Source organism: Vidua chalybeata, chromosome 28 (genome assembly GCF_026979565.1).
Source record: "Vidua chalybeata isolate OUT-0048 chromosome 28, bVidCha1 merged haplotype, whole genome shotgun sequence".
NCBI lineage: Eukaryota > Metazoa > Chordata > Aves > Passeriformes > Viduidae > Vidua > Vidua chalybeata.
In genome coordinates this window covers 1,777,054-1,796,750 of record NC_071557.1, presented here as the reverse complement: position 1 = coordinate 1,796,750, position 19,697 = coordinate 1,777,054, and the positions used below count along the sequence as shown (strand labels likewise).

The 19,697-nt window shown below is 58.5% G+C and overlaps 1 protein-coding gene across 2 annotated transcripts in view; it reads left to right on the top strand.

Annotated features, from left to right (window-relative positions):
* PEBP4 (phosphatidylethanolamine binding protein 4) overlaps window positions 1-13,611 on the top strand; it is a 76,044-nt gene extending 62,433 nt beyond the window's left edge. For both annotated transcript variants that reach the window (XM_053966694.1, XM_053966693.1), the window contains 3 exons: window positions 6,646-6,691; window positions 7,659-7,775; window positions 13,430-13,611. In XM_053966694.1, coding sequence (XP_053822669.1) covers window positions 6,646-6,691; window positions 7,659-7,775; window positions 13,430-13,521 — 255 coding nt within the window. In that variant the 3' untranslated portion in view covers window positions 13,522-13,611. The remainder of the gene's footprint in view (window positions 1-6,645; window positions 6,692-7,658; window positions 7,776-13,429) is intronic.
* The last annotated feature ends 6,086 nt before the right edge of the window (window positions 13,612-19,697 follow it).

The window sequence follows — 19,697 nt, the reverse complement described above, 5'->3', positions numbered from 1 at the left end:
AGTTCACCTTTCCTGGGAGCTCTGCGGCATTTTGGGGATGTCCCATCAGAATGGGAGGTGATGGGGGAGCACCGAGGGAGCCCAAATCATGGGGTGGATGAAGGGAGATCCTGGTGGAGCTCCTGGGAAGGGCTGGGCTGGTGACAAAGCCCAGGGCACCAAATGCAGGCGTGGTCTCACGCCTGGGTGTTGCAAGTGGCATTTGAGCAGTGCCACCATCACACTGAGGGGCACAAAGTGCCCTCCTCCTTGTGCCTGAGCCTTCCTCATCCCCTCCTCCTCCTCCTCCACATCCGGCACCACTTCCCACCCCAGCAGAGCAGCATCCCACTGAGGAGAAGGAGGAGGAGGATGCTCCAGGGGGATCCTGGCCGGATCCTGAGCCAGACAAATCCCACCCCAGCCCTCCCTTGGCCGGGCCAGCCCCGGGCCAGTGGGTCAGGGTGATTCATCCAGCAGCCAGCTCTGCCGGGAGCTCGCCCGGAATTGCGACACCGTGGGGCTGTTAAAGGCAGCCAGCGCCGAGCCCGGCATCCACGCAGCTTCCTAACACACCCCTGGGGTTGCTATCAACATCCCTGTTGTTCTTAGCAATCGCATCCCTCATTTATCATCCCGGCTTTGCAGCAGAGGCCCAGGGGCCGGGAGCCGGGGTGTGACCGTGCAGGACGCGATCGCGGCGCTCCCCGAGAGGGGCTTTGGGGTGCAGCCACCCCCCGACTGCCCGGGCTCCAGAGCATGGCAAGCAGGGAGTGCACGACCCTCTCCACACCCTGGTGCGACCATCAATTGTTCAACCATCATTTTATACAACTTTCATTTGATTCCACCGTCATTTTATTCAGCCATCATTTGTTCAACCTTCATTTTATTCCACTCTGATTTTATTCAACCTCCATCTTACTCAATTTCCTCACTTCAACAAACCCCTGGTGCTTCCCTGCAGGGGTGCAGAGGAAAGGGTAGCAGGGAAACTCCTCCATGAAGTTTCTTGGCAAAGCCACGGGCCTCGACTCCCAAATCCAGCGCTCCGGCCCATGCCAGGAGTGTCCTGGCAAAGCCACATCTCCCGTGCCCTCCCACAGCAGCTCAGCTGCACTTTTGGGAAGGGAGCCCAGCATCCTGCATCCCATTCCCACCCCCAGCTGCCTCCACAATCCTGCAGGTGTTTTATATATATATTAAAAAAAAAAAAAAAAAAAAAAAAAAAGCCAACAAAATCCCTCTCCTTTTCCAACACAAATGTTTTGTCTGAGGTTTCAAAACCCTCCCGGTGTCATCACAGCCTCCGCCCCGCTGGCTCGGACCCCTCACCTATATCCTGCAGGAAAGGTGCAGATGGGCACAGCAGCCGTGCCAGCTACGCCTGAGCCGGGCAGGGATCTGTCTCTCCCTGGAAATGCACCCAGCAGAGCCTCCCTCTTTGCACTGGGGAGCTGCTGGCACTGGGAATGCCATCCTCGGGCTGCCAGGAGGGAGGCAGGAGCCTGGGAAGGTCCCTGCCAGGGATGGTTGGGGTTATGGAGTGCAGGGTTTTATTTCTAGATTAAGAAAACCTTGCAAAAGCCAGGCACAGAGGTGATTTATGTTTATTTTGCTCAGTTAATAACCCGTGGCACGTCCTCCCCTGCGGCGTTAGGGTGGATCAGACAAAGCTGCATTTAAATTACAACCGTGCCCAATATTTATTTTTTAATATATTTTTATGGTCGCCTTCCCCATTTATCGTGAGCTAGAAAAATGTCTGTGCCAAGAGCTGCCTAAGGATCCTACAGGCTGTAGGGGTAAATCCTTGGAGCTCAGACCCTGGAAAAGTGGGAGAGGCTCTTCAGATCCCTGTTGGAGCTGTGACACCCCTGGGTCTGCTCCCACCTGAGCCTCCCAAGGGTGACAAGGGGAGCCCTCCTGCTCCTTGGGGACCCCCAGCAAATTTTCCCAGGAGTTGTGACGAGCCTCAGAGAGTTTTTTGGGATGAGGGTGTGCAGTCAGTGTTGGTCAGTGCCTGCTGGGATGGGGTGTCCTGGCACGATTTTGGGGTTAAAATCACCCAGTTTTGGTGCTTGTGGCTGTGTCAGTCCCTAAACAGACAAATCCAACCCACCCAGGTTTAGCTTTCCTGACGTTGTGGACCTGCCCTGAAAAGAAGTCCCCTGTAGAAGGAAAAGTACCTTCTCCACTTTTTGTCTGCGTGGATGTGGCTCAGATCACGGTGGTTTATCAATTTTTTCAGGTGCAGACTGACGGGGAACAAGTCAAATACCGCTTGGAATGGTGAAATTGCATTAATGTAAAATGTAATAAATTAAAATAATGGGCTCTGGGTAAGGGGGTTGGCAGCTGGAGATGGGGTGATTCCATATATCCCACCCTCCCTGGGGAGCACAGGGCTGGACTGGGCATTCCTGGAGCCTGTGAGAGAAGCAGGAGACTCTGGAGAGAGGATTGACTCCTGTTCCTTACAAAGTGTCTGGGCAGTGAGGATCCAGGTGGGAAGTTTGGATGGAGACGTGGGCTGCAGGGAAATTCTGGGAATCATTCCTGCCTCAGGCCCGGGATGGTCTGGCCACGTCTCCAGCTGTGCCCGGAGAGTGAAACCAGCTCCAAGCACAAAGCTAGGGCCCTGAGTCATCCCAGGATCCAGGAAAAACTGGGGCTGCGGGGAAGCACCAGAGCAGGAGGCTGAGGAGAAGGTTTGGGCTTGGGAAAGCTGGGCTGGTTCCAGCAGGAAGGGGAGGTTTCTCTGGATCTGGGGTGTGATGGGATCCACCCTCTGTGGGGTCTCATCCCTGCCCTGGGAATGCTGTCAAAACACTTTGGAGCAATAGAGCAGGCAGGAGAGGCCGTTCCCAAGGAAGCCTTTCCCATCCAGGCTGGAAGGTGACTCTCCCATCCTGGTTCTTGCATGAAAACTGTTTCTGTGTTTCTCGGTATTTTTTCCTCTTGCTCCCAATTTCTTTCCCGACGGAGAGCCCACGACAATCCAGCAGCACAGCAAGGCTGGCATAATGGGATGTGACATTTCTCATCACAAAAGGACTCGCAGGGTCGGGGCTGACAGGCTCCTTCAGGCACCAAACCCCGGCTTGACGGTGACGGGAAAAGCAAGGCTGGGCTGAGAGCGAGAGGGTCGGGGTGGCGTGGGCGAGAGCCGGAGCCCCTTGGGAGCATCCCACGCCCCAGATCCAGCACCAGGATCCCACTGGAAGCGAGCTGCTGCTCAAACAGGCAGCTGAGCTGGGAAATGCCAGAGTCTGGGAGTGCTGGGAGCTGGCCGGGCCCTGCCCTGCTCTCTCCTGGCCTCCCTGCGCGCGGGGATAATTGGAGGGAGAGTTGCTCTTGGATCGGCTCTTTGCTCACATGCTTTTTGTTGGAAAGCAGGACGAGCCTGGACGTTTCTGGGAGCTGGGGGAGGAGTGGTCCTCCCCACTGCTGCTGGCTTTGGTGGGGAGGAGGAAACCCCAAAACCTTCACCTTCCTCTGCAAGGACACGGTGGAACAGATCCAGATCCACCTGCAATTAGCACCTCATCCTTTTATTCCCCGTTCCAGCCTCGCAGGGAACTGGGTTGCCATCCCAGCGGCTCTACCCTTCCCGGGATGCTCCCCTGCACTCGCTGAGCCAATTCCTCCATCCTGACCTCATTCCAAAGATCACAGGAATTGAGGAGAACAAATCTGGGCTCCCACTGGGCCGGCTTTGAAGCCACTCGGCCCCATCAAACTCCTGCTCGTGAGGAGCAGTGCGGGAGGAACCCCGGGTGTTTGGGATCAGCTTCCCCCTCAGATAATTGTTGGTTAATGCCGGGCCGGCCCCTCGCTGCTTCCCATGGGATGCAGCCCCCGCACCTGGCTGAGCCCCCCCTCGGTGTCCCGAGGTCCCCGGGGCCAGGTTGGGACGCGCTCCCGGCGAGGCAGGAGCAGCCCAGCCCTGCTCGGCTGCACTTCCCCGGGTCCCATCCGTCATCTGTTTGTCCTGGTCCCCTGCCAGCGATTGTGCCGATTCCCACACCCACTTTCCATAAACCCTCCGTCCTCGCCCGGGCGAATCGCTGGCGAGAGCTCGCCACCCATCCCTTTCCCCTCCTCTCCGATGGGATCAGACACGTTCTGGAGAGGGGGAAGAAAGGGGAGGGGGTGAAAAGAAAACAAAAAGATCAAGAGGAAAACACAAGGTGACTCACTGCCTTTAATTTATTTGTGTTTATTTATTTATTCCCCCCACCCTCGGCTGCGACGTGCAGGCAGCAGCAAGGGCTGGCCGTGAGCTCCCAGGGAGCCTCTCTCGGTGCCCAGGGCACCAGAAATGGCAGGGATAAAATTCCCCACTCCTTTGGCCAAGGAAAAGATCGTGGAGAGGAGCTCCTGGGGCTTGAACTGTGTGGCACGGATTTTTTAGGCTTCCCAGGTCTCTGCACGAGCATCCCGTGCCCCACCAGCTCTCAACACCACCCGCCACAGACCGGAGGGTGGGAATATCTAATTCCACCTCCTACACCGTGTCCTCGGCAGGGGAAAGAGAGAAAGAGGAGATAAAAGGCTGGGAAGCTCAAATGGTGTCATTAGGAACTATTAATGCTCTCATAAAAGGGCATTAATAAACGCAGCAGCTCATCAGTGTCCATTAGCTCGGCTCGTGGCAGGGATCTTTGGGAGCTGCCGGAGTGTGATGCTCCCCTCGCCCTCACCGGCGTGCCAGCAAAGGGGAAAGTGGCTTGGGGGGGGGGGGGTTATTCCTCCGACAAACCATTCCCTGAGCAAAAAACAAGGAGAAAATGTCACAGGGCGTCACACCCCACGTCTCCAATCCCTCCCGTATCCCGGCAGCCGTGCCCAGAGCTTGCTCCTTGCTCCCAGGATAGCTGTTTACTATTAAAGAAAAGAAAAGGCAGGGGTTGGAGTGCTCATCCCGACTTTCTCCCTCCCGCCCTCTTCCTGTTCTTGCCTCTTTAAAAGGAGCTTTATCCTTTGACTCTCCCATGCCCGGGGCTAGCGAGGAACCCGCAGCATCTCGAGGCGAGGAGGCAGCCCACATCAGCGGGCAGGGAAGCAGGGAGGAGGCCCGGCCTGTCCCGATAAGCCCCTGGCAAAGCCAGGAATAGCAGCGCGGTCCCCGCACGGGAGAGTTCCTGCCAGGAGCAGAGAGAAACCCGCAGTCCGTGCCTTTGAAGAGCTGGGGCTGGCAGCCGGCCCGGCCGCACGGCGAGCTCGGGATGAGCTCGGGATGCGCCGGCAGCTTCCCCACGCCGGGCAGCGGCAGCGACACATCTGGGGGAGCAGGCACAGCTGGAGGGCTCGCGCACGTCTGCACATCTGGGCAGAGGAGGCGCGAGCCCGTGTGGGTGGGCTGGTGGGGCACATCTGGATGGGCGCTGCCGAGCATCTGCCTGGAGCCGGTGTGCGCATCTGGATGGCGCCGGTTGGCACATCTGGATGGCACGGGTTGGCACATCTGGACAGGGCCACAGCAGCCCCACGACCCCGTGTGTCCCCTCCAGCACCCCTGGATGCTTCTCCCCTCACATCCTGCGCCGCGCCTTCCCCTCCCGCTGTGATCCCAGGCACCCAAACCTGCCCAAATCCTTACTCATCACCTCCCTGTCACCGGGATGTTTTGGCTACAGCTGCCAAGGTGGCAAGCCAGTGTTGGGGAGCCAATATCCAAGGATCTGAGGGAGCTCTTGGCTCCCCGGTGACCTTTGGTGTGCCAGGGGCAGCTGGCAGGAGGCTGTCACCGGCCGTGACTCAGTGCAGAGCAGTTTCCTTTGGAGGGAAAGGGAAGCTTTGATTGCGGGGAGCCGAGGCACTGAACCCTGTTCCCCACGTGCACTTTTGCTGGGAGTTATCTAAGGCTTTTTTTTTTTTTGGGATAATAACTCCCAGGGCAGGTTAGGACAGAGGAGCCCTGGCAGCGGAGCGTGTGTGGGCAGGACTGGAATAACGGGTGCCGTAGGAGAGGATTTACGAGTGCTGGGAGGTTGGGAATGGCTGGGAATAGCACAGCAGGTCAGGGGTGAGGTGGGATGTGCTGGGCCAGGATGTGGGTGCAGCTCCTGTTATTGTCCCTTTGCCATCCACGCAGTCCCACAGGATGCTCGGTGTCCCAGGAAAGGCTCCCCACTCCCGGGAAGCATCCCAGTGTGGGGATGGGGAGCCGAGCCTCTGGTGGGACAAGCTCTGTGAGCAGGAGTTTATTGAGAGCAAAGCCAAAGCTTTGCCATGGGAATGCTGCTGGAAATCATCACAATCCCACCTGGAATGGGCCAACTCTCCCAAATGCTGGTGTGCCAAGCAGCACCGAGGCTTTTAATGGAATTATGGTGGTTTTCCCAGTGTGCCACAGCCTGGATCCCTGGCCTGGATCTCCAGACCGTGGATGGTCTCTGTGTGCGGGTGACAGCAGTGTCACCTGTGTGCCAAGGCATTGTGGATTGAGCCCCTAAATCCCAGATAGCCAAAGAAAAGCCCTGGCACGCTCCTTCCCACCCACCTGGAGAAAATTCTCTTTACAAGGAAAACACACCAGACGTTGGAAAAGGAATCCCTGGGGAGAAGTGGGCACAGCTGTGGGGGCAGGAGGGGTCCATCCCCCCATCTTTCTCCTGAGGATGCCAGTTTCACTTAACCTCCCTCTTTTTGTCCTTTCAGGGTTCGGATCTGAGGGTTGGGAAGATCAAAGGGAAGGTCCTGACAGGTGAGTGCAGACCCCAGATGAGGGGATGGGGTCTCAGCCAGCTGGGACAAGGGGGTGGCAGTGCTGGCTGGGGTGGGCACACCAGGACATGAGGGAGGGACACAAGGGGGGGACACAAGGAGCTCCCTAGGGCACAGCTGGGCACTGTCTGAAATAGGAGCCACTTTTTCTCTAATTTTTTTCTAGAGGCAAAAGTGGTTTAAAAACTCCCCAGCGGTTGGAAAGGCTCCAAACCAGTGCAAAAAGAGGGGGGAGGGATAAAACCCAAAAGAAAAACACAAGATAAAAGTGTGTGGATCCCAACAACTCCTGTGATGTTGCAGGAACAAAGACTTTCAGTTCAAAATGGGCCAGACGTGGCCCAGGGAGGTCACACCCCAGGGGAGAGGGGCTGGGGGCTCACCTGGCTGCAGGTGACTGAGTCCTGGCAGAGCTTCAGCCTCTTGTCCCTTGGTGTCACATCCTCCCTGTCCCTGATGGAGACCGAGGGGTGGCTCTGCTGTGCATCCCATGGATTTCCCTTTCCCAGGGACAACCTCTGTTCTCAGCAGCTGGACATGCCCTGAGCCAGCTGCAGGCCCCACATCTGGGCAGATGTGCACTGCTCCCTCCCAGCCTGGAGCAGAGGGTGGGCCCCAAGACCCCCCTGGGGCAGCCCAAGGGGTGCTGGCTGTGCCCTGGTGGGGGGCTGGGGGGGTCTCAGGTTGGTCTCCCCTGCCCAGGGGAGGCTGCACCCCAGCAGGGAGGGTGCAGATGTGGGAAGGGGGATGGAGGAGAGGTCAGGGTGGTCCAGGATGTGGTGAGGGGCTGTTTTGGTGGAACACCTGAGCTGATGCGCGGTGAGGGGTCACAGCGCAGGGAGCTGCGTGGGAGAGCTGATCTCGGCCTGGAGGAGGGTGGTGGATAACAGGTTCTGGCGGGAGTTTCAGCTCAGAGGGACACTCAGCCCTTCTCTTCTGCATCTCAGATTACAGCCGGCCCAAGCCCTCGCGCTACAGCGGCTACCACCGCTACCAGTTCCGCCTGTACCGGCAGCCGACACACCAGACCATCTCCCTGAGCTCCGAGGAGCAGGAGTCGCTGGGTAAGGACCCGCCGAGTCCTCGATCCCCGCCCCGAGGGCCTTTTCCAGGGCTGTGGATGATGCTGCGTGCTCTGGCAGGCTGGGGATGCCCGCTCGGTGCAAAGGGATCTTTACAGGGGACGTGGGTGAGGTGTTAAATCCTCGCCAGGCAGCAGAAACCCTTGGAAAACGTCTGGTAACGGCCTGGCTAGCGGGATCGGAAGCAGGGAGAGATGTGGGCTGTGAAATGCAGCCCTTGCTGGCACATCCCCCCCAGCCCGAGCCGCGGGAGTTGCATCACCGGCACCTCGGAGCAGGCGGATAAGGATCAGCCGCGGAGAAGGTTTAGCAAGGGATTGCTCAAACCGGGCTGACACAACGCCCGCCAACTCCCAGCTCCTCCCAAAACCTTTCACAGAAGGGATGGAGCAGCCGAGACCCCCAAAATGCCAAGGGTTCCTGCTGCTCCTTGCTGGGGCACGGGGCAGCCTGCAGGACCCCCGGCACGGGCAGGGATCCATCGTGCCCAGTGCCAAGCGTGGGCTCCTCCCTGCCCTGCCTGGAACTCGGGGCTCTGTGGCTCACGTGGCCTCCACAAGGGAAATTTCAAAACTTTCCCAGCTGGGACCACATGAGCAGGGCTCGACGGGCAGGTCAGGTCGGTGCGTCTGGGCTGCGCTGCCTGACTCACCCCGTGCCTGGTAACGCACAGCGCCCGGCCCGGAGTGGGGGCTGCCTCCGGGGGGGCTCTCGGACAGCCCCTGCCCCCCCTCCCTGGCACTGAGCCGTGGTGCTCATCCCATGGCCGGAGCGGGATGAGGCTGCCACGAGTCTCCCTGCGGGTTCTCCCTGCCCTTGGCTTTGTTTTCTGGCTCATTAGCTCCGCTTCTTAATGACACCGCTGATGTCACCCCCCTGCCAGCCCCTCATTCCTGCCCGGAGGAGGGGGCTCCGTGTTGTCCCCACATTCCCACCGCAGCATCCCGGAGCCAAGAAGGGACGCAGAGACACCCACCAAGGAGCTTTTTCCAGATAAATCCTCTTTCTAGCAGGATACGCAGCTCCAACCCCCCCAGATGTCACCCCCGGGGAAGGTCCCGCAGCACTCCGCTGTCCCCAGGGCGGGGGTGGCCAGGCATTCCCCAGCTGCCGCTGTCCCCATCCCATCTGTGTTTCCCAGCCCTTCCCGCACTTCCTGGGAAAGACCCAGCGGATATTTTGGATATTTTTCTGCAGGATCCGATGCCTGAGCATCATTTGTCAGGCAGCTGTGAGGGTCTGGCAGGGGCTCATGTTTAAGGAGTTGGTTGAAGGTTCTTTTTAACCATTTCACTGCTGCATCACATCCTTGGCCTGGCCGGGGGATGCTGCTGGATCCAGCCCCTCATCTTTATTCCCAAGGAATGAGCCCTAAAAGCTGCCAAAGGCTGAGATTTTGGTGTCTCGAGGGTTTTAAATAAATCCATCCCCAAGGCAGTGGGATGAACGCCGATGGATTGGGTGCATCCAGCCCTATGGTGCAAAGGCAGTGCACGGGGGAGAGGAGCAGACACCTTTGGCAGAAGGTGGGAACAAGGAGGGGGTGACCCCAATCCCAAAGGATCACGGATGAGAACCCAGCCCGGGCTCTGCCTTGCTCCTCTCCTGCAGTAGAAGCGATGCAGGTTCTTCCGGCGATGCCGCAGGCACAGTTTGCATCCTTGCTCAGAATTTCCCATCTTATTTGGCCTGAAATGAACCCCTTCTTGCTGTTCTTACTCCGTCCTACATCTGGTGACAGCGACATCTCTGTCTCACCGAGGCTGGGGATGCCCATCATCACCAGCCCTGACCGGGCACAGGGAGTGGCGCTGGCCCATCCCAGCCTCGGGATGTGTCCAGCCTCAGTGTGCATCCCTGTGCTGGGCATTCCTCCCTCTGGCAGCTCCTCCCCTGGCAGAGCTGAGCCCCACCAGAGCGTTTCTGTTCAGCTCTCAGAAAAATTCCCTGCTGGCACGGGATGTGTTCTGGAGGCCAGGCCAGGCGAGGTCCCGGGCCAAGCGTGGCCGAGCCGGGGGAGGTGACAGTGCCAGGCGGGATGGCAGTGGCTCGGCCGGAGCCTCCAGAAGAGGGCACTAAACCAGGACCTGCCCGCGTCGCCTGTCCCTGCTCCTGGAAAAGATCCCTGGGAATTTAAAACGCGAGGGGCAACGGCGAGCGTGGAAAACAAATCCCTGTTCCTTCTCCCTCCTTGTCTGGCTGTGCAGCGCCAGCAGCTCAAAGGGAACGGGGACATTTCCACCCTCCCGCGGGGATGTCCTGGTTGGGATGGCACTGACGGGCACAGGTCGGGTGCTGGAAGGGCTGCAGGACCTGGACACGTCCCCCTGTCGCTTGTGACAATGTGGAAATCAGTTTACGGCCGAGGTGTTTCTCCAGGGAGGCTCTTGAGCAAAAATCTTGTTTCATCAGGGAAAAAAAACCACCCCGATCCTTCCCCGTGAGTGTTTCTGATCAATCCCAGCACCAGCCGGCTCTATGCGACCTCGGGCAAATAACTCAGAGCCTCAGTTTCTCCTCTGGAGTCTGATTCACTTCAATTTTTGGCCGTGCCACTGAACTGTCACCAAGCAGCAGCTCTGTCCCCGCTCAGTACCAAAGGTGGGGACGTTTGGGGTGTCTCTTCCTGCCACTCACCCCACTTCCCTCGCAGCCAGGAGTGTTACAAGCCGTGGTTGTGTTTTGGGGAGATGCAAGATAATAATTTGTGGTCTGTGAAATGTCACAGCCACCGTCGCATCCCGAGGTGGCGGCACTCTGATCCACGGGAAATTCCACAGCTGGGGGAATTCGGGCACCCACCAGACCCCGGCTGCGGAGCTGGGGAATTAAAGTTCCCCCACAGCTTTCATCGAGGGGGATCATTAATTAGCACAAAATCTTGAGGATTAATTGCACCTGAGTTCATCCCTCTGCTTCCACCTTTTCCCATAAGCTCCAGCAAGCTGGGGAGAGGCTCCAGCATTCCCAAAGCCCCTCCTGCCCTGGAAAGATGTTTTACAACAGGGAATGGATTTTTTTTTTTCCTCCCAGAAATTTTGCCTCCGGGAAGCAACAAGTCCCTTGGGGAGCAGGGACAGGGATGAGCCCGGCCAGCCTTTGGCTCCATCCCTCCTCCAGCTCCAGCTCCGGATCGGGGCCGCGGCATTGACTCATGAGCCGACCTTGTGCGCCTCCAATCCGATCCACCCAGCTGGAAAATCGGGTTGGACTGGGCCCCGGCGGGGAGGGAAAGGCTGCGGCCGGGACGGGAGGCGGCAAAGGGCTGCGGGGAGAGCACGGTGCCGGCCCAAGTCCCCGGGTGTCACTTAATGGTGACCAAAGCAGCTGCCGGCCTCCCGCCCACCTCCGCTGGGACATCATTAATCTTGGCAGAGAAGCATCAGGGCTCCCATCAGGAGAACATTGCCGCCGATGAGGCTGATAAATTACAGCCGGGGGCCGGGGGAGGAGGGGACCGGCGTTTGGGGGGTGGGCAGGAGACAACGGCAGCGCTGGGAAACCTGTGGGATCAGAGGGATGCCGAGCTCCCCGAGCCCAGCGGTTGCCTCGTGCCTCAGTTTCCCCATCGGGTGCTCCGGGCTCAGGCGGCCGGGCACGTGTGGGTGTCAGCGGGCACTCCTCTTCCTCCGGCGGGTGCGCAGATAAGAGCCAAGTGGGATGATTTAATCCTTTGGGAAATGAGCTTGAAAACGGACCAAGCCACGGATGAAACGCCGTATTGTTGTGGCAGGGAGAGGGGACAGCGGCACCGCGACCTCGGCTCCCCGGCCGGCCCCCCGCTCCTTTCCCGGCTCCGTGATCCCAGTGACTCACAGTCCCCAGCCTTGGGAGCCAGCTGGGGTGATTTGGGATGGCTGGCACAGGGATGTCGCCCTGTGCCGGGAGTTGGTCACGCTGGGATGGGGCACCCGCTTTGGGGATGCGCCCGAGGGGTTGGATTTGCTGTAGGGGGACCCGGCGCCCCAAACCTGGCACCCCCCGGTGCATCGCCCCTTTGCCACACCCGCGGCTGCCCCGGGGTTTTCCCTGGGCACTACTGGTGCCAGGGCAGGTAGGAAAGTAGGTCAGGAAAAACCCCGGCCCCACGAGCAGGGCGAGGGCCGGGGCCGGCTCCTGCAGCCCCGCAGAGGCTCTGCCTCCCCCGGCTCCTTTCATCCGCGCCTCTCCGGAGGCTCCGCGAACATCAGTGACAGCTCCGGCACCCCTGGGAGTCGGGGGTGCCGCGTCTCGCTCTCACCCCGGCCCCGCGGGGCACCGGCAGCTCTCCCGTGGGGTTTTCCCAGCGCTTTGAAAGCCTCCGGATGAAAGGCACCCACCCGGCAAAGGCTGCAGGCGCAGCGGGAGAGGCCCCCCCGAGGCTCCTTCCCCTGGTGCCACCTTCATCGGGACCCCCAGCACGGAGGGGGTTGGGCTGAGACCCCCAAGTGAGGAGCTGCCGAGGTGGAATTTGGGGCCCGTGGCTCTGGGTGCCGGCTGGCCGTGACCCCCGTGCAGGATGGTGGGACAGTCCTTGCTCTCAGCTTGGTTTGTGTCCTCGGAGGGTGGCAGGGGACACCTGGGAGCCTCCAGTAGCAGCCTGGTGCATTCCAGCATCTCATCCCAGGTGGAATGTGGGATGCAGGTTCTTCCTGAGCGTCCTGTGAGCTCCTTCCCTGGCCCTGGAGCGTCCCAGCCGCGGCCTCCCGCAGCTCCGCGAGGTCACAGGGTGCGGCGCCGTCACCACGAGAATCTCCAGAGCTTTTTTTGGAGCTCCGAGCCCGAGGTGGGGAGCAGGTGGGAGCTCCACCAGCTCCCCGAGCCATCACCACCCCGCGGAGGTGATGCAGCAGCTCAGGTTTTGCTCAGCACTTTTGCAAGAGCAAAGGGGACGCTGTGCTCCAGTCGGGGCTGAGATGTGGCAGCAGATAAAGGCTGCCGGGCTGCCGCGTGACATTAAAGAGCAGCCAGGAAGAGGAGAGGACAGGTTTCAGATAAACAGCGGGCCCCTTTCCCCGGTGGCCCACAAGGAGGGGCAGCGTGAGCTGTTTGGCTGCCAGGGAAAGCCCCCCCCCGGTCCGAGCAGGATGCTCCGGCAGCCGCCAGCCAGACACAGGCTCGGTGCCCGACCCTGGCAGGGCACAGGGGGATTTCTGCCCCGCAAGGGCCGGGTATGAGGGAATCCCTCGGGCCCTTCGACCTGGAGAGGGTTTCCCTGCCGCCCACGTGGGAAAAACCACAGCTGGATCCAGCAGAAGCTGCCCCCAGAGCTCCGGGATGCTGGGGTCAGGGCAGGCAGCGGGGGAGGAGGGTCAGCAATGAGGAACCCCCTCGGCTCCAGCAGCCGGGGGAGCAGCAGCTCAGTGAATGCCAGTGAGGGGGACGGGGGGATCTCCTGTGAATCCCCAGGGGGATTTCCAGCCAGGCCACCCCCGGGGTGGGCTCGTAGGAAGCCGTAGGAGGGTTTGCTCCAAAGGTCAGGGGGCAGGAGAGGAGCCTAGGTACCCCTAGGACGATCAGAGCTGGGGTCCCTGTGACTTCTCGCTGTCCCTGGGGCCTCCTGGGGTGTGCAGGATGTGGTTTGGGGCAGAGCACAAGGCTGCTCCCCTCTCCAGCCCTCCTCCAGCCCTGCTCACCCCCTTTTCCTCTCTCCCCAGGCACCTGGGACTTGAAGGACTTTGTGGACGATTTTCATCTGGGCCACCCCGTGGCCTCGACCCAGTTCCTCACCAAAAACTACAAGGATTAACTGCGGCCATCCCTTCCTTGCCCTGCACATCCCCACACCACAGAGCCGCCTCTGCCCGGAGCAGAGGGGACCCCAGGACCCACCGAGGATGAACCCACCCTGCTCCCAGCCCAGAGCCACAGCACCATCCCCACCTCCTCCCCTCCCAAAGCCAAGTTCTCTTTCCCTCTGGAGGTGTCCCAGCTCACCTGGGTATCCCAGGAATTCTGGCAACTCCCCTTGTCCTCCCTTCACCCCATTTCTGACTTGACCCCCTGCATGTCCCCCTGGCACTTTGGGGACTTTGAGTTTGATGCCTGCAGCTTCCCGAATAAAATTTGGATGGAGCACACGGGGCTCTGTGGTGGCACTGCCAGGTGAGTTTTGGGATCTGCATGGGATGAGCAGACCCCTGTGGGCAATGGGAGCAGGGGGTGGCCAGCCAGACCCTCGTTTAGGTGACACCAGGAGGGGACAGGGACAGTGATGCCTGTCCAGGGGTCCCTTGGTGGCCCCGTGTGGGAACCGGGCACTGCCCCGGCCCTGCCCTGCCTTTGCCCTCAGCCCGTTTCTCTTGGAAAGCAAAACCAGAATTAAAGGCATAAATCAGCAGAGCTCTGCCTACTGGCCACTTAGCCGGACTTCCCCTTTAATTAGCTCCTTAATTAGGCTTTCATCTAAGACTCAGTTTTCTCCGAGGCTCAGATTCACCTGCCTGCAGGCCCTCCTTGAAGCACATCCCGGTGTCTGCGCTGTGACAAAGCCACCTCTGTCCTGCCCTTGGACAGGAATAATATTCCCCTTGGAACAAACCATGGGGAGCAGGAGCCCAGAACATTCTGCAGGCAGGGGAAACTGAGGCACAAGGGAATGACTCGCTCAGGGCTGGGCAGGGAGGCCTGGGATCCTTCAGAGGGGCTGTGATGCTCTGGTTGCTGCATATCAGCCCTGCATCAGTGCCTGGGTCTGGAACAGAGCAACCTGGTCCTGAAAAAACATCTCTGTGCCATCCTGCTGGTCACCTTCCCTGGGTCCCTGGCAGTGAGAGCAGATTTCAGTCCTGCCTGGGGGCTTGAATGTGGATTTCAGTCCTGCACTGGGGGGGGGTTAAACATGGATTTCAGTCCTGGGGTGTTAAACATGGATTTTAGTCCTACACTGGGGGGTTAAACGTGGATTTCAGTCCTGCACTGGGGGGTTAAACATGGATTTCAGTACTACACTGAGGTGTTAAAAATGGATTTCAGTCCTGCACTGAGGTGTTAAACGTGGATTTCAGTCCTACATTGAGGGGTTAAATGTGGATTTCAGTCCTGCACTGAGGGGTTAAACGTGGATTTCAGTCCTACACTGAGGGGTTAAATGTGGATTTCAGTCCTATACTGAGGGGTTAAATGTGGATTTCAGTCCTGCACTGGGATGTTAAATGTGGATTTCAGTCCTGCACTGGGGGGTTAAATTTGGCCGGGACTTTCCCTCCAGGAAGTGGCTCTTTGCCTCGGAGGGGCTGAATCACACCAGGGTCCTGCAGAGCTCTGTCCCCTCCAGGAAGGATCAGGGTATCCAGGGGGATGCAGGAGCAGGATCCTTGCACACAAGGCTGGGTGAAGCTGCAGGAGCCGGCGGGAAGGAAAGCAACAAAAAAAGGAAGCTGGGTAACACCACAACCCAGGGGAAAAAAAAAAAAAAAAAAAACCAAAAAACATGAACCCTGCTGCCACTGGCACTAAGATTAGCAGCAGAGGAAATGACACCGAGATGTCATGGAAGTCTGCTAAAGTTGGATTTCTCCTTTTTCTATCCCTGCCCTCAGAGCAGGGTGTAATTGGCCCGGCAGATCGGAGCGAGGCTCGGGTGTAAATGAGAGGTCACAGCTGGGCTGACGTCCTGCAGCCAAACTCCATCACCCTCCCCTCCCTGCCCTCAGCTCCCTGTGGCTGGGGTGGTTATTTTTGGTGGAGAAAAGGCAATCGGATGTTTATCCTTCTAGGAAATGATCAGCGTTGTTCCTGGGTTTAATTGGGGATGAGACAGCTCGAGCTGAGCCGGGATTGGGATCGCTGGGAGTCAGAGTGATCCACGGCCCTGTGTGACACTGATGGGATGGGAATGGGATGGGATGGAGAATGGGAATGGGATGGGATGGAGAATGGGAATGGGGATGGAGAATGGGGATGGGATGGGGAATAGAGATGAGAATGGGATGGGATGGGATGGGATGGGATGGGATGGGATGGGATGGGATGGGATGGAGAATAGAGATGAGAATGGGATGGGATGGAGAGTGGAAATGGGATGGAGAATGGAAATGGAATGAGAATGGGATGGGATGGAGAATGGAAATGGAATGAGAATGGGATGGGATGGAGAATGGAAATGGAATAAGAATGGAAATGGGATGGAGAATGGAAATGAGGATGGGATGGGGAATGGGGACAGAGATGGAGAATGGGGATGAAGGGACAGATGGAGGTAGAGATGGAAATGGAGGTGGGGATGTGGATGGGACAGGTGGGAAATGAGATGGAGAACAAGGATGGGAGTGAGGTGAAGATGGAGGAGAGGGGAGTGGAGATGAGACCAGGGACAGGGATGGGATGAAGATGGAGATGGGGATGGAGGAACATGAATGGTGATGAGGATGGGGATAGGATGGAGATGGAGATAAAATAGGATGGGATGGGGATTGAGAATGGGAATAGGGATTGAGGGTGGGAACAAGGATGAGGACGGGGATGGAGAATGGAAATGGAAATGGGGATGAGATGGAGAATGAGAATAGGGATGAGGATGAAGGTGGGGATGGAGATGGAGACAGGAATGATCCAGATCAGGGATCTGCCCTGCTGGCTGCAATATCCCTGTGGTGGGATGATCCCTGCCAGGACACAGCACCAGGCACCCGTGGCCTTGTGGGGGCACTCAGGGCTGCAGACGCAGCAGCCCTGGCCAGCCCTGCACCACAAACTCTCACTGGGATGCACACGAGGCCTCCACGGCATGGAAAATATTAATTGTGGTTTTCTGGTTCACTTTTCGATTATTTAGAAAGAGTGAAGGGAAAAACTCACAAGGAGGAAGCCACGTACAGTCACTTCATGCTGGTCCCACCCCCTTTATCTCTCCTTCCATTCGCTCACCATCGGCGTGAGAGAGAAAAGAGAAGCTGAGCCTCTCAGCTGCCTAAATGTAGAAAGTTTTGCTTCTAAATCAGTTTGTGATGGAAAGGAAACACGTCACGTCCCTGGGGAAGTGGCTGGTTTTGAGCAGCCACAACCCCAGCGCCGAGTGCTGCAATGGAACAGCCCAACACTGAAATAGCTCCACGCTCTGTTATTGTCACCCAGAGAAGTTTTTTTTTCACTGTCTACAGGTGTCATTTTTAGCCTCCAGAGGAAGTTTTATTTGTATTTGTTACCTCAACTTTCCACTGGTCGTGGCTTCATGGCTTTTTCGTGTAAAGGGCCGGGAGAAAACAGAGTGGGGTGAGCTCAGGTGTGGTCTCGGTGGGGTGTAAGCTGGGACCTACAGCACCAGTGGCACATCCCAGGAATTCCAGCATGGATTCACCAGCCCTGCAGAGCCCAGCTGCATTCCGAGGCCACAAACCCATGGAAACACAGAATCCCAGGGATTTTGGGCAGCTGTGAGCTGAGCTGAGCCCAGGCATGGCTGTGGGATGGACACAGCTCCCCTTTGCTCTCCCAGGATGGGGCTCTGAGCTGGGTTTGGGTAATTCCAGCCTCTTCCCAAAGCAAACCCACCCACTCCATGGGATGACTGAGGGAGAAGAGGACTTGGAGTTCAAAAATTAACAATGAACTCGTGCAAATTGAGTGCTCCTGCTGAGAAACAGCAGCACCCAGCAGCACATGGGGGGTGTTCCTTGCCAAAACTGGGCTGGAGGCCAGGAGAAGCTCGTGCTAAACACGAGCCCTAAGCCAGCAGGATAATAATTACCTGTTTTTAATAATCACTGAAATAATTAATGGGAGAAAGTCTCAGCCCCCAGCTCAAGAGGGGCAGCCCTGGGTCTGATGCAGAGGGCTCACCCCAGGAAAATGCAGATTTAAGGCTGGGGGCATTAAGGATCAGGTACTGGGAGACACCCCTGGCACCCCCAAAGCCTCGGTGGCACCTGGGGATGCCACAGGGACAATCCAGCTGCCAGGAGCTCGGCAGTGCCAGGCAGCAGCTCCCCCTCAGCCAGGGACTTGCTCAAGAAGGGATTAGCAGGATCAGCTGATGATGATCTAAGCGCATAACTATATCAACCTGCGAATTAATTACTGATATCTCACACCTCGGAGCTCCTCTATCTGCAGATCTCTGCACTCCTCAAGCATTCCCTGAGCTAAGCCCGGCTGCACCCCCCCAGGAAATAGGTCAGGAGGGATAATGCCCAAATCCCCACGTGCTGGCGGGGACGCACGGCGTGGGGACGAGCAGCGCTGCCCGTTTTGGGAGCCGACGTGGGAGAATCCCCCGGCCAGCTGAACATCACCAGCCCCACGGGATGCTGAGGCAGCCGGCTCTCCACGTCAGCCAGGGGTGGGCGACGCTGGGATGATCCAGTGAGGAGCTCCCAGCCTTCATCCTCGTGCTGGGGACACACAAACCCCCGGTCTGGGGGTCCTCCTGTGCCACGGGGATGGGGATGGGGGTGGGAGCCTGCACTGGGAGCTGTTGCTCGGCTTTGCTGCTCCAGGAGCTGGCAGCTGGGCGGGCCCTGGGAGAGGCAGCTGGGCCGTGGCAGGAATTTAGGGCTCCTGAAGTAATGGGTAAGGCAGGAAAGGCGAGGTGTCCCCACCTCTGTGTCCGTGCCAGCGGGCAGCAAGGGGCACGCAGGCTGGTCCTGTAGTGATGGTTTCATTAATTAGCAATAATTAATTATTATTGGGTTTCCAAATTGCTGTATAACATCAGAGGAGCTTTGTGGGGCTGTCTGGGGGCCCAGGGCCAGAGCTGGGTTGGTTTCGGGGTCCTGGACCCCCATCCTGCTCACTGGGGCTGGATCGTTCAGCCGTGCTCTGGCAGCATCCTGGGATGCAAATTCCAGCCATTCCTGAGGGAAAGCAGCAGCTCAGCTGTGCCCAGAGGCGCTGCCAGGCATCCTGGGATGAGCATTCAAGGGATGCTCAGTGGGGAGAAACTCAGCCCAGGTTTTGTTTCCTCTTTCAGCTGCTCCCTGAGTCGGTTTGAGCTGGGTTTGTCCGCGGCAGTGGGAAGCTCCCAGCCTCTCCCACTCCTCCGGGAGCCACGAGCACCTTCAGATGTGGTTTGCCCCAAAACGCTCCTCGGCAGAACAAAACCAACCAAAGCGTTTTTGATACGGTGGTCCCAGCCCAGCAGCTTCGCCCCTGCCCAGGAGCTGCCGTGCCCGGGGTGCCTGGCACGGCCCTGTTTACCCCAGCTGGCTGCGGGATGAGGCAGATGCCCGCCGGGCTTTGCATCCCAAGGTGTGGTGGAAGGAGCCGGATGGCTCTGCCAGCGCCCCTGCTGCTCCACGGCCAGGACAGACGGACTCGCCCCGCGGCCCCGGCCCGGCCTGTCCTCACTTGTCGGCTGCTCTCGCTTCCCATTCCCTGCCCGCAGCCCCGCGGGTCCTCAGCCAACCTCACATTTCCTCATTGCTAGGAAATGGCAAATTCCCCCCGGGCTGGTTTCAATGGCTCACAGATCCCTCGCCTTTGGCCTCTCCCCAGTTTCTCCTGGGCTGGTTGTAGCTCAGCCTTCGGGAGCAGCGCTTTTTCCCAAGCACGCAGCCTTTGGAATTCTCTGTCTGGGAGGACATCCCACCCCTCCCACCATGCTGCATTCACCCCTCTGTGCTGACACAACACCGAGCTCTTTTTCTGCTGGATGTGGTGGATTTGGGGGGTTCTGACGTTCTCTGCTCCTCTCAGGGAATTGCTCATGCCTCCGGAGTGCTGTCATGGCACAGCTCTGGGAGCTGCAATTCCAGTGTCCGGTTCCTCTTCTGTTTCTTGGTTTCACGTTAAAAAACACCTTTGTGGTCTCCCTTTGCAAACCTCTCATGGGGTCACTCCAGGGCTCCTTCCTGGGGCCACCACGCCAAGATTGCCACTGGTCCCATAAAATCATCCTTGGTTTTGCAGCCTGCTCTGCTCCTGATCCCTGGCTGGAATCCCATCCTTCCCACTGGTGCTGCTCCCTCGGGACCACTTTCACTCTGG